The sequence below is a fragment of the Corylus avellana genome, chromosome 6, assembly GCF_965113065.1.
Source record: "Corylus avellana chromosome 6, dhCorAvel1.hap1.2, whole genome shotgun sequence".
Classification (NCBI taxonomy): domain Eukaryota; kingdom Viridiplantae; phylum Streptophyta; class Magnoliopsida; order Fagales; family Betulaceae; genus Corylus; species Corylus avellana.
The window spans coordinates 10937276-10959403 of NC_142495.1; the positions used below are offsets into that span (position 1 = coordinate 10937276).

Sequence of the window (22128 nt, forward strand, 5' to 3'; positions counted from 1 at the left end):
AAGTAAAACTTTGTCTCTTTTTTTCTGCACCATTGGCCGCCTCCCCCGTTGAGCTGTTGCAATTTGTGGGACTGAGAGGGGAGAAGACCAATGACATGTCTCTTCCTTAGATATTGGATTGAAATTTTTGGCAGCTTGCATGAAGGTGGGCCCTCTCACTTTTATGCCCGGAAGTGGCAATCGGTGTCACCGTTAAAACTGATGAAAAGCAGACGAATGAGGCTTTTGGTAGACGTGTGGACTACATTCAGAACCCCACACGTGGGGTCCCTAACCACGTGCTGTAGGGCCAAGGGCCCCAAATTAATGCATCTATACAATCCTGCATTTATGCCGTGTATGCATAAAACGCGTGTATGTTTGATTCTGTCACGCCTCCTATCTTTCTCTTGTACACTCAACAATTTTTTTTTTTTGGGGCATAAGAGGAGAAAAAGATTTAAACTAATAACTTCCGTTTTATTAAGCGTGATCCCAACCGATTGATCTACCTCTTTAAAACATACACTCAACAACCTAAATGTGTGCGGACAGCAACAAATTGATTTGGAGTCTTTGAGAAGAACTCATAAATTCGTTTTCAAATCAAATAACATAACAAAAAACTTGAACCCCTTACACTACAACTAGACACTAAGATTGAAAATAAGCAAAACCCATTATCTTGATCATGTCAATATATATGGTAAGCTGGCTGCAATCAGTGGATCATCAAGCTGAGATACCGGAACCGGAGTAGTCGTTGGTGGAGACATCGTGACCGGATGAAACCTTTTGCCGCCTGCCACGCCTTCGTCTACCGTTGGTTCCTCCTCCAACTCCTCGAACTCCCTTCTCCTTTCCGACATCCTGTCGGTGCTCCACCTGTCTTCAATATAACATTATCATGAATAAATGCATCGGGCGGATAGCCGATATATAGTATGCGGAGACCATGTCCCCGGCCGAAAAAACAGAGGAGATTGTACTAACCCCTAAACAGAAATTCTGAAAGTTAGCATCAAAGCCAGAGGTATCCTCCACCAAATTTGTTTTCCCAAAATTCATTTCAGAGGAATTGCGTTTGTTGCTGGAACTAGAACTCTCACAATAAGCTGTGTAGGATGATGACGACGAAGACGAGGACGAAGTAGAACAAGTAGTAGTCTGTATGCTTGAGCCAAATGTGTCAATATCCCCTTTAAACAACTCTTCAAACAGCTCCTGCAAGTCCTCAAAGCTCTCCTCCCCATTTCCCTGTAAAATTTGCCCAATCAAAATACAATTTCAAAGATATGCTAGCATTGGAATCATTCTTCCCCCAAGTTTGATACTTTTTTCTCTTCATATTGAGTTATCAGAAAGAAAATAGATTATAATTTTTTTCAACACTAGCAAATTCTACACAAGATTAGTAAGATAAAATAAAGATCAATTTATCTAAAATTAACGTATATAATTTTATATCCATATTTCGATAAGTTCACGGATAAATGCGGCCACCACATCCATGAGCCTAAACATGCTACAGTACTGTACTTTAACGGGCGGCGGCTAGGCGATGGTCCGTCACCATCACGACTCGTCTGTCAACTCCCAGCCAACCAAAGCTGTCATCTCTTTTTTTTTTTTTTTTTTTTTTTTTTGTAAGAAAAGCTGTCATCTTTAATAAAGTGAAAAAAATACAAAAAGAGCTACATCGGAATTAACAAAAGGTTTTCCTAAAATGTTTTTCTTAATTAGCTCTAAACACAAGTTAATCCAGTAATCAAACAATAATCAAGAAATGGACAATGGGGGAAGAAGCTTAACACTAGACTTTGTTTGGCTCATCATGACTGCCATTTCATTCAAGAAATCACCCATTCCCTGCAGCATAAGAAGTGAAATCAATTATTAGAACAATTCTTTTGGTTTGCTAAGGCTCCAACGTAAGTACATTTAATCCCACCGACAACCATATCCAAAAACTGTGACACATTTACCAAACAACAAGACAAAGAGCCGAGGCCCTCAAACCAGCCTCTATAAAAAAATAAAATAAAAAATTGAGGAATGATTGGACGAGAAAAAATGGAGCAAAATTTGGAGGAAAAGCAGGAAAAATATAGGTATAAAAGGTCAAACAAAGAAGCAGAAGGCCAAGATTTCAACCAATCACGAAGAACACAACCTAAAGAGGACATTAACAAGATGATGATGCAGAATGAAACTCACATTTTCGTCATCATCGCTCTCATACACTCCTACATCGTACAGAAACCTTTTGTTCGTGTCAGATAGAACTGCACAGAAAGAACAAGACACAGCATCTCGTGAATCCGATTAATTCCCAATAGCGAAAGAAAAAAAAAAATCATGATTTTTTGACATCTAACATCAATGTTTGACTGAAAAAAGAAAAAAGAAATGAAAAGAAAACCTGAATTACCAGAATAGGCTTGTTGGATGGCCTGGAATTTCTTCTTAGCTTCTTCCTCGAAGCTTGAGTTCCCTGAAGCTGAACAACGATCTGGGTGCCATCTCTATTCCAGCAAACAAAACATGTTTCTTACAATAATGTTTTACAAACTCACACAATTCCCGGGAAATTAATCCCAAATCCCACGAAATATAATTCGTTTCCAAGCCTTTTTTATAATGATTTTTCAGGAACTGCAAAAACATGACAAAATAATGACTTCTTCAATAGTCCAGAAGGAACCCAGATAGAAATTTGAGCAATTAAGCTCAAGAAGAGTCATATTTTTAGATTTAAAGAAGACCCATTTGATTTAATTAATGAAAAAAAAAAAAACAAAAAACAAAAAACAAAAAAAAAAACAAAAAAACAAAACAAAAGGCTTTGAAACAGTGGTCAAGAAATTGAGTTTTCCAATTCTAACCAGAGCAAGTTTCTTATAAGCATTCCTGAGCTCCAAAGCAGAGCATTCCTTTTCCAACCCCAACACTTGATAAAAGTCATTGCTTTTCTCTTCTCCATTTGCCATTCTCCAACCCACCAAACAAACACAAACACCTCAAACGAACCAGCAACCAAACCAGACCAAGACACACCCTTTCTTGTCGACGAATTACAAAACTTGGGCTGCTACATCTCTGTGGGTTGGAACACGGAAACTTGAATTTGATTTTTCGTGGCAGAGAGGGGGAGGAGAGAGAGAAAATTTTGGAGACGTCACAGCCCTCCCCCTAAACGCTAAGCCTCAAGAAGACTCCAGAAACTCGCCCATTTTATATATAGTTTCTCAACTTTTTTGTTAATCGCGCACCAGTATTTTTAATATTATTAATTTATTACTATTATTATTATTTTGGAGCAATACATAGGAAGGAGGAAATGGGTAATATTTCAATTTTAAATAATTAATGCAAAGTGCTTTATTATTATATGTTGACCGTGGGAGATAAGGTCTTGCAGCATGGTGTACGGTTGAGATTGAAGGGTGGTGGGAGATATTTTTTTTTTCTCTAGATTGTGTATCCAGAAGCTTCTGTTTTCTCTGTGAGGGTCTTTTTTTGAGGGCACACTTGGTGAGAGATGACATCCTGATATTGGTCCCACTGGTAAGTTACATGCACCTCAGTTGGCATGACTCATTAGGCCTGGAGGGTCCAGAAAGAGACCCCCATTCTTAGAAAATTTACTGTGCTGCCATCCTTTTGGTACATTTTCTTTCGTCCGCACATTTGGCTCTTGTCATACTTCCAACTTCCAAGCTGTAATTACAATTTTTTTTTTTTTTTTTGAAACACAACTGTCGAAACAAGAAGAAGACAAACTGAGAGAATGGGAGGAAAAAGAAAGTACGGGAGGAGGGTAGGGAAATGCAGTCAAAAAGAGTAATTTTTGGTGGCGGCGGTCCAATGTGTCGCATAATGGGCATAAAAATTTATATTTATATCGACTTTTTAAGCTTTTCAAATGACGAAAGCTGGGATGGTGGCGAGAATGTTTGAGATGGTGGAGGAGATATTCCAATCTTGAATGATGCTAAGGTATGGTATGGTAAGGCTAGAGCTACAACTAGAGAGTCACATTCCAAAACAAAACATGTGTAAGTTAAAAAGAGACTATTAGCCTTGTCACAAGAAAGGGGCAGTGTTATGATAATACATTATGTGGGATATATGTCATGTTGGCAGTTATCTATTTTATTTAAGAGTTTGAGGATGTAGCACTATAATGTTTTATGACAATAAGTGTCTATTGCCTTAGTTTATTAGAATTAGGAGTTTATAGTTTATCTCATAATAATGTTAGGAAATGAGTTTATCTTTAATTGATTGTAGGAGGAGTTTATCTCTAAGTTAGAGTCAGAGTTTATCTCCAAGTCTTGATCCATGTAGTCGTGTATGGTCCCCTATTTAAAAGGTGATTAATTAATGAAGAGTAAGCAGAATTAATCCCAAACCTTATGTTTAAAAAATGTTTTAGGTTTCCTCAAAATTTAAAAGGTTTAAGTTCCATCAGAATTTAAAATCTATCTCCATTACATATTCACGTAATAGGCAATGAGAGCTTCACCAAAATTTGGTTCACAATGAGGCTAATTAGTAAAACCACTTAGATAATACTATCCTTGAATGATCGATGCTATTTGTAAGCATCTAATTTTAGACACCTCATCCATTTTAAGCGTGCATGAGACCCTATATAATCATCCTTACGACCAAAGAAGGCATTTCATTACCCATTCATACCAGAAACCCTAGGGAGACTGAGAGTAAGTTATAAAGAGAGGTGACTCTTGTGACTTCATCTTCAAGAGGGGGGTAACCCCTAAATCCAATCTCGTATTATAGTGATATTAGCCTTATATATTATTGATAAACCACTGTTTTCGTGATTTGGTATGCATCTTGTAGATTTAAAAACACATACCTCTACTGTCTTAGGATTTAATGTTGAATCATGCATGGGTATAACATGTATACGGTTGGATGAGTATTTAACCCATTATTATTGCATGCTTAACCTATTATTATAAGTTAGGGCAAGATTCATAGTTTGTTAATACCAAATATGGTAAAGTAAAAATGGATTAGGCATATTTTCAAAAATGATTAAACATGCTTTTATTTTGCATGTTATACTACGCTGTTAACGTTTGTTAGGCCTTTCAGAATCATTATGAGCCATGGTTGAGTCAGGTAATAGGTTTGAATAGGAGACATTTATGCATTATGGCAATCATTGAAAGTTCCATCCCTGAGGTTGAACAATTGACCCTTGAGAGCGAACGATCGATGAATGCAGTAATTGTTTTTAAGGTTGCTTAATTCATGATTAGGATTTTCGTTCGTAAGTTTAGGTTTTTGGTGTGTGGTATGTCTAATACTAGAATATGATTGCAGTGACGTGGGAGTTAAGAAGCCCAACAGTAAGGACAATCACCAAGGTAAGCAAATGCTTACAGAACAGTTTTATTTCACTATGCAATATATTTAATGAACTAAGCATACTTTAATTACATTTGTCATGAGCCTAATAATTTAATCAAATGTTTATAAATAATTTAAACAAATATTTGCTTATTATATATCTTATAATAATTGGACATATGGTATGGATTGTCATATACGAATGGCCATTGGATTTGTAAAGCCTCAGTGAAATTGATTAAGCGGTAATTGACTCTATGGTTCGTCTCCCAGTTTTATTCCAAGATGAACAAAACTCAAGAATCTCATCATCTTCGAAAAGAGTCTGCAGTGGAAGGCTTTCTACTTATAAATAAAGATAACTATAATTTAAACCCATAATTAACAAATAACCAAAGTAAGTCAAAAGCATCATGACATAGAGAGTCTCTAAATATCGCAATCAAAGAACAATCACCAAAATTGTCTACAACCCAATTTTAACCATCACAAAACATAATCAAATCTTACTCTTAACAAGATAAAGCATGTAAATAATCTCGATAATGTCCTGGCAGGTGGCTCCATTATCATCCCACATATACTTGAGCCACACGGTATCTAACTCCTCAAAAATGATATGAATCAAGTTCTTCACAATAACTAGATGCTTCCCGGTATCCAACTTCAACTAAACTATCTATAACATAACATATATACGCATAGGTGGAAAAAATATAAGAGTAAGTACATGAGTATAAATGCGCATGATGTAGACTTTATTATATGGTAAACTCAATTGTTTATAAATCACATGCAATAATACAGGGTCACAATTCATCATATGATCATGAATGCAATATAGATATAGTACGTGCTATAATATGATATGAATCATGTCATAGTTCAATTCCATATAGTCTATCTAAGCCTTTAACCCCTTCTTGGTAGGGTTGGCGCAGTTTGGAAAACCTATAATACAATATTGATGCTCCGAATATCATACACATATCGTCCGCTCACTAGCAGCCTGACCAAGTACGGCCTTAGGTGGCCCACATTGCTAATGACGTCCTTCCATAGTTACCATCATACAAACATGGTTGTGCCGATTACAAACAACTATCAAGGCCAAACATAAATGATAAATATATTTTGATCATAGGGCTTACCCTTATAATTTTAATAAGCCCATGGCCATTATACTACACGTACCGGTGTTCCATGTCATATGATATAATTTCGTTAGTTTCGTCTTCTATATGCATGCTTTTACAAATCTTATTATTTTCATTATATTGTTTAATCAACATACATTTTCATAAAGTAGAGCTCATAGTAATCCAAAAATATATTTCATGAGAGTTGTAAACATGTACGTTTAATATATAAAATAATCACGCTATGTGTAAACAAAACAACAAGTATCCATATGAATTTTTACTCACTTGTGTCATACGTCTTCTCCTATAAATCCTCATGTGGTTCCACAACCTCAAAATCTGAGAAAATATCTATTATTAGTTCTATATTTGAGCTAACACAAGCCCTAAACCTAAATATGCTCAAAACAAACTTTATGCCTGACCATCAAATGTTTAGACATAAGGGCTTGAATGTTGTTCGACTATGACATCGAACATTCGGACAAGGAGGGTTGAATATTTGGTGCTAGGCAGAAAACTCATTTCAAACAAAAAGGCAACCAAACTATCTCTAAGCAAGTCCTAGGGTCTTAACATGATCCGTAATAGAGTCCTAACCTATAATAATACATCAATGGAGAAGAAACTACGTCCAACTTTATCAAAACGCTAAACCATCATTAAACTAAGATTAGGACACCACACAACTACAAGCTTAAAACTTACAAGTTAAGCTATGAGAAAACATCTAAATATCGTAACAACAAGATAAGGAACTAGTTAGGTTAAGAAAATTACCTCATTTAGAGCAAAACCACCAAGAAAAACACTCATTCTCATTCAAAACACTCTCACACACTCACACAAGGGCACCATTGACTCGAAAATGGGCGAAAATGGTGAGCGACGAAGGGGGTGGGGTATTTATAAGTATAAAAAGTGCTGAGGATAAAATGAGTTGCTTTTGCAGGTCTGCACATGTTGTGCCAAATACCCACCTAAATTAATAGGCAAATATTTGGTACGTTTTAACTCGCAAGTGCATATGATCAAACGATAGTATAGTGCAGCAAGTACGAGATCATTCCCACGAAGATTGTTGATTTTGCTTAGAATTGATTTTCTAAATTAAATATCAAGATTGTCCTGAAATTGATATAATGAAAAAACAATAAAGATAAATGGGTAGGGCTTTGATATTCACCACTAATCATACTCAAGTAATATAACAATATGCCAATGTTCCAATCATATCAAGATTACTTAATGTTTGCTAACCTAAGGGCATGGTGTCTAATCCTTAAGCTATTGATCTCCCTAAGTAACGAATTAGGTATGGGTGTCTACTCTAATTCTTTTTTTTTTTTTTTTTTTTTTTTTTTTTTTTTTTTTCTCAAGGGATTTAGCATGTGTGTATACTAAGTTGTTCTTTGAAAAAGCATAAATTTGTGAAAATCGACAAACACATGAGGCCTAGGGCATGGGTGTCTACTCCCGGTTTCCCATGTTGATTAACCCAAAAATCTCAATGACGAGATTCCTTGTTACTCTATTATGCCCAGGACTCGATCATCTAAATTGACTTAAATAACTAATCTATACCACATGCATATGTTGGCCAAACACATTCATATGAGGAATTCAATAAGGTAGGAATTAATCAAGTTAAGCATTACAATATGATTATCACAAAGATGCCAATATTGAAATATTAAAGAGACATGATTGGAGCTTCAATCTAGCCCTACTAAAGTATTTAGTTACATATAAGTTTGATGCTAATCATTTTCATAATAAAATAAAAAGGAAAAGAATAAACCCGAAAAACGCTTCCTTGAAGAGCCGTCAATTCTTCCCCCAAAGCAAGTCTGGAATTGTCTCTGGAATTGTGTCTATGAAATTGTGTGTTTTTCCCTAGAGGCTTAGAGGTCTATTTATAGGTTTAGGAAAACCCTAGAAGTCCTAGAAACCCTAGTAAACTTGTAGGTTTAAGTCATAGCTCAACTAGGACTAGGGAAACCTAATTTGGGTTGAAAAAGGACTATTTCCGCAAACTGTCATGTGAGCTGGCATGAATGCGCTCAATCCTAGCCTGTGTGCGCTAGAAAGCAAGGCTGAGATCGATCGTTCAATTGCTATGCGCGAGCCTAGACTCGCTCGAGCATTCTTCTTGTGCGCATGATGCACGCCTGTGCTCGCTCCTTGGCTGGGGCGCTCGAGCGCACTGCACCTGAATGCTTGCTCTTGATCCAAGATTTCTATCTTTTTTTTCAAAATTGCCCTTTAAGTTCGAATTTTCAAGCATTGCATCATTTTCCTCAAAAACCTATAAAAACACAGAAAACACAAAAATGAAATAAAATATCACAAAATAATAAGACTTAGAAATTAACAAGTGTAAATTAAGGGGCTAAAATATAACTATTTTAGCACATAACAGCGCACAATCAAACATTCAATGTACTATGATCGAACGTTTGGTGATCCACGCTCGAATGTTCTTCACTAGGGTTTGCCTCGAACGTCCGATTACTAGGCTGTGAAGCTTACAAAAGTCAAAATTCTAAACTCCAATGAATCCTAATGAACTTGGTAAACCCGTTAGCCATTTTTAAGCTAAATCACGGACTTAATAAACACTTGGGGTACTATAGCATCCAATGATTGTATATTGATCGGCACACCATATTTGATTTATGGTCACGAAGACAAACGTTATTATTAGTGTGGGTCACTTGAGGTCAAACTCAATCGGGCTGCTAGTGATAGACGATATATCGCAATATTTGGGGTACCAATATTGTACTTGTCACACCCCCAATTGTTATGTTTCTAAACCATCTCACATATCTCTTTTTTTTTTTTGTCGTATTCTACACATAATTGTCTCGTCCCTGATACTCACTCTTTCACGTATGCACACACTTTAGACATTCTTGTGCCATTACTTTTTACCATTTTTTGTTACGTGCCTATAAAATTTATATTTATATCACTTTCATAGCTCTGCATAGTTTTCAACACACCACGTCCACTTTTTACATAAAGTGTCATGTTTTCAGACACAATCGAGAACACACTAAAACCTTCATCTCTTCACTGTTTCATCTTCTTCACACAAAATTTCATCTTCTTCCTCTCTTTCTTCGCATTGGTAGACTTTCTCCTTTCATTATTTTTCTTTTATTTACTTCAATACTTCATCCTCTTTAATTGATATTTCATCACGATTTAAAACAAACGACCCTCATGAAAATTAGAGTTCATAATTGATTTAAAATAAACAAACCCCATGAAAGTTAAAGTCCATCAACAATTAAAACAGACAAGGCTCATCAACAGCAAATTATTTATTCCTAATAACCTCTGTCATCGTAAGGTAAATTCAAATGTTGTAACTCTACTCAAAATCTAAGTTTACTAATGTATATTTACAACAATATATCAACCAAGTATTCAAAGATTCTGAGGGTTACTCTATTTATAGAGAGCTTCCACCATCTGTAAGTTTACATGAATCCTATTGTAAGATTGCATGTGTTATTTGCTAGTATTCTATTTTAGGTGTAATGATAAAATCCAACGTCTAAGGTCATACGCCATTCTTAATGTGTAAGCGCCACATATAGCTTAATTTGATTCTAAGAAAAATCTATTACTTTCTTACTTATTTTCTAATAAATAGATTACGTGTTTTAAGAATATTCTCAAATATATGTATATAGTATTTTAAATGACACAAGTAATGAAGATTGTGTTTGGTTTAATCAAAATATATATTAAAAAAAAAAAAAAAAGTGTCATGAACTATCAAACTTGTCATGAACGTGTCATGGAGAGTTTTGTCAGCCACTCAATCTCGAACAAAATGGAAGTCAATTTCCACATGTTTAGTGCGCGCGTGAAAAATTGGGTTAATCGCAAGGTATGTGGCACCAATATTATCACACTATAAGGTGGGTGTAGCCGTGAGAAGAATACCAAGATCTCGAATTAGAGATTTAACCCTCATGGCCTCAGCTGTTATGTTAACTATCACCTTGTATTCGGCCTCAGTGCTTGATTGAGAAATAGTTGGTTGTTTTCTGAAGCTCCATGAGATAAGATTAGATCCTAGAAACACACAATAAGCACCTGTGGATTTTTGATCATCTTGGCATCTCGCACAGTCCGCATCTGAGAAGGCATCAATTGCGTATGCCCTATTTCGAGTTTGAAGTAACTCATGAGTAATAGTATGTTTGACATACCTTAGAATTCTTTTAACCGCTTTCCAATGAAGTTTCGTTGGTTTGTGCATGAATTGACATACTTTGTTGACAGAGAATGCTAAGTCTGGACGTGTCAAAGATAGGTATTGAAGTAATCCAACTATGTTGTAGTATAAGGAGTCATCTTCCATAGGATCTCCTTTGAAGGTTGAGAGAGTGCTTGAGGATGACATGGGTGACGAAATTGGTTTTGCTTCATGCATGTTTGTGCGTTTCAGCAAGTCCAAAATATATTGCTACCTTTTGATTCTGTTCTTAATTATTACATGCAATTGTTTTTAATTTCAAAATCAATATTTGTGAAAGTCTTCTCTTGTCGTAGAAAGACTTTTACTTTTATTGAAATCAAATCGTTCTTGTTTTCAGTGATTATGAGGATGATGGTTATACAATGGGTTTGTGAAAGTAACATCCCTTTCTCGAGGCGTTGGAATTTAATGCCAAAGAAATAGTGGAGATTCCCAAGTTCTTTTACTGCAAAGTCTATTGCGTAGATATGAAGCAAATCTTCAATAGCGGACAATTGAGAAGCTGTAATAATAATGTCATCCACATAGATCAAATAAAAATGGTAACTTTCTTAGATTTAAAAGTAAATAAAGAAGAATTTGCTTTCGACGCCACAAAGCCCATTGATAGAAGTTTGGTACTAAGTCGCAAGAACCATGCTCGTGGTGCCTATTTTAATCCGTAAATGGCTTTGTTCAACTTACAGATGTGATGTGGTAAGGATGGATGAGCAAAGCCATGAAGTTGACTCATATACACTTCTTCGGATAGAAACCCATGTAATAAGGCATTTTGTATACAAATCTGCTTGATGGGCCAGCCACTTGAGTATGCTACTAAGAGGACCATCCGAATTGTAGTTGGTTTCACAACAGGGCTAAAAATTTCTCCAAAATCAATGCCTGCATGTTGGTGAAAGCCTTTGGCAACTAGACAAGCTGTATGGCGTTCTACCATTCCATCCGCTTTTCAAACCCATTTGCAACCTACCACGTTCTTAGCCTTATTTGGGGGAATGAGAGTCCACGTATTGTTGTTGAGGAGTTCATTGAATTCTACTTGCATGGCATTACGCCATTCTGAAATTTTCACAGCATTAATAAAACGTGTAGGTTTCGTCAAGGTGGTGTCTAGAACCGAAAGAGGAGCCCTTCGAATGGGGTACCGCATAGTCCCATTCATGTGTTTTTTGAGCTTGGCAATCTAATTTTGAGCTCTTGTTACCATTGTATGCGTTCGTATAGGTGCAGGTGGTGAGATAATGTTAAGACTCAACATATGATCAGCATGTTCACTAGAGGAGAGACTCGGTGAGGATGATGATGGTGAGACTACATGAGTTTCCATGAAGGACGATGAAGTATTTGGTGATGATGGAGGTTCGGCTCTAGGTATGGAAGATGCGACCTTGGGAAATGATGAATTAGATGTGGAGGAAATTGATGCAGATCTATGTGACGAAGGATGCACCCGTGAGAAAATTTGAACATTAGTGAGTGGCGTAGAGGACACAAGTGGGGCTTTAGATGGAGGATTTAGAGAGGGAAATTGGGACTCATGAAATGTGACATCTTTAGAAATATAAAAACGACCCGACTCACTGTGATAGCAACAATAACCTTTTTGTTGAGTACTATACCCTAGGAAAATGCATGGTGTGGAACGAAAGGTGAATTTATGGGTGTTGTAGGGCCTAAGGTTGGGAAAAAAACACACCCACAATTTTTTAGAAAATTATAGTCAGGAGTGGAAGAGAATAGTTTTTTCAAAAGGAGAGATGTGAGTTAACACAGGTGTAGGAAGGCAATAAATTAGGTAGCATGATGTTTGACAAGCTTCATCCCAAAAATTTTGGGAACACCGCTATCGGTAAGTAGAGTAAGGGTTGTGTCAATGGTATGACGATGCTTGTGCTCAACACATCCTTGTTGTTGATGTGTGTGAGGACAAGATAAACGATGAATTATGCCTATGGATTGAAAATATTTGGTGAGAGGGCGAAATTCCCCTCCCCATTCAAATTGCGCACGTTTGATTTTGGTATTAAATAAATGCTCAACCATGGATTGAAATTTAAGGAAGGTGGCATGACATCAGATTTATTTTGAATTGGAAAGGGCCAAGTAAATCTAGAGAAAAAATCCACAAATGAAACATAATATTGATTCCCATTTATTGAAATAACAGGGGAGGGTCCCCAAACATCCGAAAAAACTAAATCTAGGGAACTACATAATTTAGTGCTAGAATTATAAAATGGTAGTTGATGGCCTTTAGCAACCAAACAAGCGGAGCAAGGCGGAAGAGCTTTATTGGTGGTGACAGGAAGACTGAATTTGGATAAAATGTGCCGGATGACACGAAAAGCAGGATGACCTAAACGCCTATGCCAGTAAGCCACAGATTTAGGTTAACCAATCAAGGCATGACTTATTGACGATGGTAGAGAAGAATGCAGGGATCAGTAGAGACCATCTTTAAGTTGTCCGTGGTGAAGAGGGATGTTTGTGTGACAATCCTTGATAACAAAATAAAAGGGATGGAATTCAAAGAAAACATCATTGTCGGCAGCAAATTGACGAAACGAAATTAGATTTTTACAAATTTTAGGCACAAGTAAAATTTGTTTGAGCAAAAAAATACGACGGGGAACAGCTAGTGTTGTTGATCATATACGAGAAATATATAAGCCTGAACCATTGCCTATACGAATGTGATCTGTGTCGGAGTACTCCTTAGAAGTAAGGTTGAGGTTGTTCATCTCATTGGTGAGATGATGAGATGCACCCGTGTCCGGATACCAGTCCTCGCCCAAGTTCATTGATGGAGAGGAGTAGAGAGCATGTGGAAGAGTGGCAAACTCGTTCTGGAAGGATGCATCAAACCTTGAGTAACACCGAGAGGCGGCCGGTTTTGCCGCATGACTGGCAAACATGATGGGCTGGGGCAGCATCTTGGTTGGGGAAGAAGGAGCCATGTCCACATGCTCGAAATGCAAGGGTGCGTCCATGGTATGCTGGTTGGCCTCTAGAGTGCGAGTTCCTCCCATGAAAAAACCTCTTCCTCGTGGTATGCTTGAGCAGGCAGAATAGTTGGTAGAAGGAAGGTGCATCTCGGCAATGGGCAGGTTGTGTTCAATTCTCATCTCATGAGCCAATAGATGGCCATATATTTCATCAAGAGAGAGAGGATCTACATGTGTGGTAACCAAAGGTACAAAAGGATCATATTCAGATCCTAGCCCAGTAAGAAAGAATGATACGCTCTCAAAATCATTCAGGGGTTGTTCGGCAGCAGCCAGAGTATCGCTTAGATTTTTAATCTTCTTGAAATACTCAATAATAGAGGAGTTACCTTCTTCAATGTAGCAAGTTGATAATGGATCTGCATGATTTGAGCACGGGACTGCGAAGCGAACATGGAGATCAAGGCGTTCCAATGGTCACGGGCAGTGGCACATCCCACAGCATGCACCATGTAGGGTTCGGTGAGGGTAGAAATTAAAACACTTAGGATCATCTGATCCTTCTGAACCCATTGCATGAAGTCGGGGTTGATCGTGGTGGCCGGCGCATCTGTTGCGGTGCTGGAGTTGGGGACCGTTTGCTGCGGTGGTGGATTGATTCCATTCACAAAACCGTACTCGTCCTGGACTCGAAGATAAGCCAGAATTTGTGTGCGCCATGATGTGAAATTATCCTTGGATAATTTGATGTAGAGGGTAAGGGACATATTTGAGACGATGAAGATGGGCGCTGGCGGGTTGGCCGGAATGAGAGGTTGCGGGTTGACTGGTGGGTTGGGAGGAGGAGGATTGCTTGTGGCGGAGGAAATCATTGCTTCAACGATTGAGCTTTTAGACGTTAGTTTGTTTATGCTCTGATACCATAAAAGATCTAAAACAACTCTACATAAGAATGCTTTGAATTGCTTACCACTCTTGGTGGTTGGTATTGATATTTATAATAATACAAGTATTAGAATTACAATGAAACTAAGAGACTAAGAGATAAGAGATAAATGCTAGAAGAAAAGAGATAAGAGATAAGAGCAAGGGATGAATTCTAATTATATACAATAACCTCTTCGGTTTATCTACCGCTTGTAATTATCTTGAGTGAGAGAGTCTCATACTATCTCAAACTATTATGTGTTCTAACAAGTGAATTCAATTAATAACCAATTAATTAGTGTGAAGGCGCTACAAGTAACACTCCACACTAAGTACTTTAATTATTTAGTTTTAGGGGCGTTACACTGGTAATGGCTTGAAAAACTTATAGTTTACTGGGTTTTTTAAGGAGATCCACATCATTGCGCCTTTTTCTTATTAGGGTGGAGGTGTAAAAAAAATCTTATGTTGAGGCCCTTGCTGTAACGTCCAAAAAATTAAAAAACTAAATTTACTTAATTTTGAATGTTACTCGTACTGCCTTCAAATTAATTAAATGCTAATTAGCTAAAATTACTACACAACACCAATTATTAGAGTATACTATAGTGGAAAGTGAAAAGAAATGATATGAGATAAAATAAAATATCTTTAAAAAGTATTATGTATCATCAACCAAGACTCTGGGATTCCAAATAGACATTACGACTAGCATCTATCTAAAAGCATGCAAGCCTCACAATGCGAGCCATTCTCTCAACATATTTATTTTAGAGAATTCTCATTCTACAGTATGGCAACTTACTAAACTGAAAAATCACCGAAGTGTTTCACCGGTAAAAAGTAACTGAATAAGTCTACGATTTAATAAATAAATTATTATAAAACTTGTTACTGATGTTTCAAGTTTTCTCAAATCTTATAACTTAGAGACATCATGATATTTTACAAAATATTCCCTGTTGCCTCCGTCAACATCTCTCTCTCTAATGGCTAAGTTTATAGGTGCATTTGCTGTTTATGATCCATCTAATCCATGTGTTTTCCCCACTTGTCGCACTAGCATCTTCCTTTAGTGACAAGAAAGAGACTTCTTCCAACTTCCAAGCCAAGATGGCATGTTGAAAAAATAACCTTACAACAATCCATTAGGGGCGGTGGCTCAATGGTCTTAAAAGCATTCTCATTGGATGAGTTTGACTCTTGAAAACGAGGATTCTTCTGCCTATTTGTATTGTTTCTCTTGAGTCTTATTAATGTTTTGATGGGTCGAGTAGTTAAACTATGGCTCGGTTGATCTTGAAGTTGCACCTGCAATTTTCGTCCTTTAGGTCCTTTTTGATCGGTTCTCATCGGGTTTGTGCTATATCATGGTCACGCCCAAGTACAATAGCTACAATTAATCTCTCTCTCTCACCTTTTTTATTTAAAAAAAAAAAAAAAAAAAACTTACAACAGACAATGAGGTCACTTAATTCAGTCGAATTCCTATAAACAATGTGTTTCAAAAACCATGCAGAAGAAGATTTCGTGCAAGAAACAATTTTCTCAATTGAGAAACAAGAAATTCACTATATATATATATATATATATATATATATATATATAGCTTGAAAAGTATTCACAAAAATGGAATCAATTGGAGTTGGCGTAGAGATGCAGTCACGAGTCAGCTTGCACGTCCAATATCTCTGGGACCTTCTGAAGGAGTCCCTCCCAAGTGGTCCACCGTGGCTCCAAATGCCCACGTGAAATCCCAGCGCCCCGGGATGGAAGTCACGTGCCTCTTTGTCTCTCCCCCCTTCGGCCCTCTCTATCTGAAATTGTTGGGCACATCATCTGGGCCCGACATGCTTCTTATCACCATCACAACTCTCAGACTTGCCTTCACTTTTTTATCCAACACACACTGATCTTGACTGCTACTTGCTGTCCACCCACACAGATTTTTCAAAACCATCAAAAGCCATTGTCACTTCAAATGAGAAAAGATTTTTTTGGAGAAAACCACCTCCCCCATAATCAAAGGAGAGTGTTTCTAGATTTTGAAATTTGAAGAAAAATATGTTCTTAATCTTGCCCAAAAGTAGCAAGAACACTCATTTTCTTATTCTTCGTTGAAAGAGGGAACTTATGGAGACGCCGTTTAGAGCTTTTGGAGAGAATTGAAATCGTCATGAAAGACTCTATAAACAAATTGTTAAATATCCCTATTCGTTTTGGATTACTCTTTCCTCTTCTCTCTCTCTTTTTTTTTTTTTTTTAAAAAAAAAAAAATTATTTTTGTACTTTGATAAGTTGGAAGATCACTTGGCTTTGTAGGTTACAAGAGAAGGGCCCCCATCATTCGAATTAGGACGTTATAGATAATTTGCAGGCGAAAAGGAAAATAAAAGAAAAAAAGGTCCACAGTCCCACTCACAGAAAGCTGCTTTCGTTGATAAAAGTTGAATAACAAAAATGTCATTATAACACAAAATCAGTGCCTAAATTTCTCCTCCCCAAAGAAGTCTACATTAACTTATTGTGTTCTCAACGCCTTGATCCAATCAATTTCAACCCTGAAATCGCCCGGTCCAGATCTTGCGCCTGGCACTCCTCCTTCAGCATTAACAGACAGAGACATTCCAAGAATACGAGATGGATTCATTTCCATTTCTGCATCTATAACGTTCCCTCTCCATGTTGGTAAATATCGAGCAAGGGGAATCTGCAAAGGCCAGTTCAATTTTAAGCATAAACCAAAATATATAGTTTACACACCTATTTGGCTATTTTAAGTAATAAAAGTTGTAGATATGCAAAAGCACCATGGTGTTATTGACACCCATATGGTACACAACATGCTCGTGCATCATATCAGTTACCTTATATAGTGTATGTAGAGCTTCAAATATATATAGTCTATGTAGAGTACATAGTTCATCATATCTTTTTCTTTGTAAAAAGGGTAGGAGGGGGTGACCAGAGTAGCTTTCCTACTTTTACGTAACCATAATAACACCTACTTATTAGTAACCAATGACAGGAGCTTAGACGGACAAACCGTAGGTGCTCCCTCAAGTCGGTTCAGCCATAGAGCCCGACCGAAGACACTAGTGGACACCTAGCCGATGTAGTGAAAATAATCCCAAGCGCTTTTCATTGTGGGATTTAATCCCAAGACTCGCCGCTCACCAAACCATTTGGTAGTAAGCCAAGTTACCCATATTATGTTCATAAGCACATACAGTTACATAGCATCAAGAAACCAGAGCTGTCAATGCGAGCAAAGTTCGTTCATAATATAACGTTTCTAAGCACATAACCTGAGGAAAGTGAAACTTGCCTTCGCAATATACCAATTGTCTTTGGGTACAAAAACAAAAGATTGCCATGAGTTATCTTCCTGTTGTCCAGGTGAATTGACCCAATTTTCTGTATAGATCTACATCAGAATTTAATAGAGGTTCAGTACAAAACTCGCAAGTTTTACCTCAATGAATAAGGTTCAGAGTAAGGCCACAACCGCAGATACAAGTGCAGATCTATATTTGTTTCTCTTATGACATAAACAGGGGAAAGAATACTCACAGTAGATATGTAGCATCTTCCATCTCCTTTAAGCTTTAGGGCTATTGTATCATATGCATCCAAATCAATGAAGCCATCAAACTGCAAAAGATAAAAATTGATACGGAAAAACACTGCTCTACTAAAGTTGCCTCTGATGGGATATTAAGAGAAAGGAATGAGGGACAGTTTACACATTAAAATGAAATCACTTCAATAATATCTTTGTAGAATTACAAAAATGAATCCATTGTAATACAGTCATTACAAAAAGAAGGAGCCATCAACAATCATGCCATTTTTGCGTTCAAAAGGAATATTTTTGAAGTCCAAAAGCCCAAGTGAAAGACCCATTAGGCAAGTAATTTGGGAAAACCATAAAGGTAGGAACTACACATACTGATGACATGGAGTAGCCAACAATAAAGAATGTGCAACCATATAGGTCTAAAGAGGTACTGCATAACAATAGCTAATATTAGTTTAAATGAACACAAATTTGTGAAGTTCAATTCCAGCTCTTGATTTAAAAATTCCTAAGAATCTTGGAGCTAGTGTTCACCTTTTTGGACCGCATTCCACAGAAGCCACTGCGAGTAATTTTCCATTTTGAACCCTCAGTAACATCCAAGGAAAGGTTCCCACAGAAAATCCCTACCAAAAAAATTTGAAATGATAATTGTATCAGAAATCAAAAGGCATCTAAAATAAGCAATTTGGAAAAAAGTAGAGATTTAATGGATTTTGCAAAAAATGTAGCATGGGTTCACAAACTAGTTGGAAGTTGAAAATGACTTGTATTTTTAATGTGTTTCTTTTACTATTATAGATTCCCGTGTATCATTGACATGAGCATATGAAACAATAGCCAAAAGAGACCAAAAAAAAAAAAAGATGATGATGATGGCACGAGAGCTCCACCCTCAATCCAAAAAGGTGTGGTTATAGCAAGGAGACTCGAGCTCATGAATATCTGCTATATGACCACTCGAGATTGACCATACTGAAAGGCCATGTCAAAAATGATGACTAGAAGGTAAGGTGTTTGAGGCAGTTATGAGTTATGGGGACAGACAAGAAACTGTCTAAATGAAACAACAGAACTCGAAAAGGATAAAGACTTGCGAAAGAATTGCAAACTTATGCTTATTGCATTATTCCATAATATCATAGAAGGTATCCTAAACACAAGTTTTTAAAGAAGGCTACGAGACCCATTTCTAGAAAAATAATTATTCCACCAGCATGAATATCTTGTCAAAAACTCAAGCAACAACTCTTTCTTTGGGCAACAATGTTGTTTACTCTTAGAGTGAATATGAGAATATTTGTGGAATGGGGTGAAATTTCCTAAGAGTATGAGAAGTGGTAGCTAGGTGTCCTAATGAGGTGTCATTCTATAGCTGTCACAGAACAGAATATTCTTGTATCGTGTCCTTCTATTAAATGAATGAAGCAGAATACTGAGCTCCATTCCATTTGTAGTTTTCCTTTTCAATTTCCTATGCCTCATTTCATTACAACTCCAAATTTGCACCTTATCATACACCATAACAAGTATTCAAAGCACACATTTCTCTCTAAAGTTTGTTTCCCTTCTTTGCACGAGAAAAAAAATCCAGGTACGGTGTTCCCAGAATATGAAAAGGGTAGTCAGTGCCAAAATAACTGGAAAAAATAAGCTGTAGAGATTATACTGATATGTTACAACTTGTAAAAGGATGAATTCAGCAGTACCACTGTTTCCATTATCAGATTCTTTGATCTCCAAAGACGCTGAGGACAAACCTGGAATACAAATAAACATTGAAATCTATGTAAGTCTCCCGGCATTCTCTAAAATAACCTCAGACAGTAACACCCATTGCAATATATCACGAAGAAATTGATAAGAGCTACATAACTAATCAAAGAGATTCAAATAATCAAGCCCTGTACTTCCATACATATATACATATGTAACACCAACTTTATGTTTATCAAAGACATTGAGCCAGGACAGGTTTGGCAATTGAGCCGATTTCATTAGTAAATAATAGACTGACACTAGCAAAATTGCATTCAGACAAACACAAAATGGTTTTCTACACTTTTTCGGCTGATATTGCATAGCTCCATAAATATGAATGCAACATAGAATTGAACTCGAGTATGTACATACCTCCATATTCAGAATCTGAATATAGATGCCACTTTTTTAGTTCTTCCTTTGAATTAAAATTGAATATATATCTTTCTGTAGGAGGCATCAAGTCTTCAACATTCCACGTGAGAGCTACATATTGGTTTTGCAAGAAAAATAAATAAATAAAAAAGTCATAAGTAAAGATAATACATATAATATCAAGCATACCATATAGATAGACAAGGAAATCCCCCGACATTCATAATCCGCTTATGTAGAGCATGGACTCAGATATTGATTAGAAGCATGGCTAACAATTACATTCTAAAGCATATTGAAGAGAAAATAAGGTACTGCTTCATGACAACAAAGACAACCCCAAAACAGAGCTACAGGTACACTCTCTAGAGGCTTGAGGTCAAGATGGTAATCATATAGTACCTTTCTTTGTTGCATTCAGAGAAGATTGCAACAATGCTCGAAACCTGGACATCTCTTGTACACTTGGAGTTCCTAAAACAACGGAGAAACCACTTATTTGAGAACTGTATGCTTTTAAAAAAACTCTTCACTGCTTTTATCCTAAAGCAATGATATTATATATGCGTTGCAATTGGGCAACCATTACATATGACATGCTCACATTATCTCTATGCCCAACTTTCATACACTACATATACACACACTCATATAAATAGATAGATAAATAGATCTATATGTGTGTGTGCGCTGGTGAAATTGCAGCAACTGTCCAGTGCAATGGTATAGCCCTAGCTGCCAAGTGTTATGCACAAATTCAAGCCTTGAAAGCGGCTTCATTATTTCCAATTGGGACTGTTCCACTTCCCCAATGTGATAACGTCTTCCCATTCATTATGTTATCCCCAAAAGGCACGTAACAGAATCCGTTGGGTTCCTATCATTTGGTATCAGAGCAGTTCGATTCTCTTAGAAATTTTAATTTTTTTCCTCAGTTTTTCCCTTTCTCCTTCTTTGTTTAGCCGATTCAAAAAAAAAAAAAAAATCTGTTGTGTCTGACCGTGGGTTGCAGTAGCTGGTCCCCGTGGTGCTGTGGTGGCAGCGCAAGGTGCGATCCCTTCACGGCGTCGTGCTGTGAAAAGCGGTGATTTCACTGTTGAGATGTGCCGCCGTTGGAGGCGTGTGGTGCTGCGATTTGGCTACCTTGAAGAAGAAGAAGAAGCTTGTCCGGCTGCAGAGATTCTTATCCAGCGTCGTGCAGAGGCTGTGCGAAAAGTGGAGTGTGGTGGAGCTGTCCGATTCTACCATGCGTGAAGTGAAGGTTCTGGAAAGATCATTTGGTTTGGCTACAGGAGGTTGAAAATTGGAAAGTTCATTTCGTTGGTACTGGAAGTTCAAAAATAAAAACAAAAGGTTGTGAAGAAGACAAGAGGTATTTGGCTACAAGCGAGACCCACTCCAGGTCTGTGTTATTTATTCCTATTCCAGTGCAAGGATGTACTTATCCTCATTTAAGGCTTTGTGCCTTAGTAGTAGATCTATTCTGTTTGGATATGTATTTAAGGTAACCTTAGCCCAGATTCTGTTATTCCGTGGATAGACATATTTTGGTTTAGAGCTATGTTAAATAAGTTTGGGTATTAGAATAGTATCTGTTTGGTTACAGTGTTAAGATGTTCTTATCCTAGTATTGCTGTAAACTAGGAGTATCTTGGTTTTGAAGGACTACATATCTCCAAACACATTTGGATTAAACAAACTCTAAAATAAATATAATAAAACTTGAGGAGCATGGTGTTCTTAGCTGTTGAG

General features: G+C 37.0%; 2 protein-coding genes across 5 annotated transcripts; both read right to left on the minus strand.

The window, feature by feature from the left end:
* Window positions 1-573: 573 nt before the first annotated feature.
* LOC132186944 (uncharacterized) lies at window positions 574-3199 on the minus strand. Of its 2 annotated transcripts, none has more exons than XM_059601069.2 (6): window positions 2865-3199; window positions 2411-2504; window positions 2197-2264; window positions 1792-1848; window positions 973-1236; window positions 574-864 (listed from the first exon to the last, which is right to left on the minus strand). In XM_059601069.2, the coding sequence occupies exons 1-6, from the start codon at window positions 2967-2969 to the stop codon at window positions 712-714; spliced, it is 741 nt and encodes a 246-aa protein (XP_059457052.2). In that variant the 5' UTR covers window positions 2970-3199; the 3' UTR covers window positions 574-711. The 2 variants fall into 2 exon arrangements, with proteins under 2 accessions (XP_059457052.2, XP_059457053.2); XM_059601070.2 differs by having other exon boundaries at window positions 743-868.
* Window positions 3200-17052: 13853 nt separating this feature from the next.
* LOC132188769 (putative complex I intermediate-associated protein 30) lies at window positions 17053-21708 on the minus strand. 3 transcript variants are annotated; one of them, XM_059603304.2, is made up of 8 exons: window positions 21377-21708; window positions 20779-20850; window positions 20374-20487; window positions 19950-20000; window positions 18775-18866; window positions 18234-18314; window positions 17989-18087; window positions 17053-17370 (listed from the first exon to the last, which is right to left on the minus strand). In XM_059603304.2, exons 2-8 carry the CDS (start codon window positions 20828-20830, stop codon window positions 17182-17184), a joined length of 678 nt encoding a protein of 225 aa, XP_059459287.1. In that variant the 5' UTR covers window positions 20831-20850; window positions 21377-21708; the 3' UTR covers window positions 17053-17181. The 3 variants fall into 3 exon arrangements, with proteins under 3 accessions (XP_059459287.1, XP_059459288.1, XP_088374083.1); XM_059603305.2 differs by lacking the exon at window positions 20779-20850; XM_088517957.1 differs by lacking the exons at window positions 20779-20850; window positions 21377-21708 and adding an exon at window positions 18613-18670 and having other exon boundaries at window positions 20374-20466.
* Window positions 21709-22128: the final 420 nt, after the last annotated feature.

What these genes read in the sequence shown, in the direction of transcription:
- LOC132186944 (XM_059601069.2), bottom strand. Translation starts at nt 2,969, where the DNA reads ATGGCAAATGGAGAAGAGAAAAGCAATGACTTTTATCAAGTGTTGGGG. An exon ending in AGAGCGATGATGACGAAAAT is followed by an intron (nt 1,849 to 2,196) that starts GTGAGTTTCATT and finishes CTTATGCTGCAG; the next exon opens with GGAATGGGTGATTTCTTGAA. An exon ending in TTCAGAATTTCTGTTTAGGG is followed by an intron (nt 865 to 972) that starts GTTAGTACAATC and finishes TATTGAAGACAG; the next exon opens with GTGGAGCACCGACAGGATGT.
- LOC132188769 (XM_059603304.2), bottom strand. Translation starts at nt 20,830, where the DNA reads ATGTCCAGGTTTCGAGCATTGTTGCAATCTTCTCTGAATGCAACAAAG. An exon ending in TTCAGATTCTGAATATGGAG is followed by an intron (nt 20,001 to 20,373) that starts GTATGTACATAC and finishes TTTGTATTCCAG; the next exon opens with GTTTGTCCTCAGCGTCTTTG. An exon ending in GTGGAATGCGGTCCAAAAAG is followed by an intron (nt 18,315 to 18,774) that starts GTGAACACTAGC and finishes TATCTTTTGCAG; the next exon opens with TTTGATGGCTTCATTGATTT.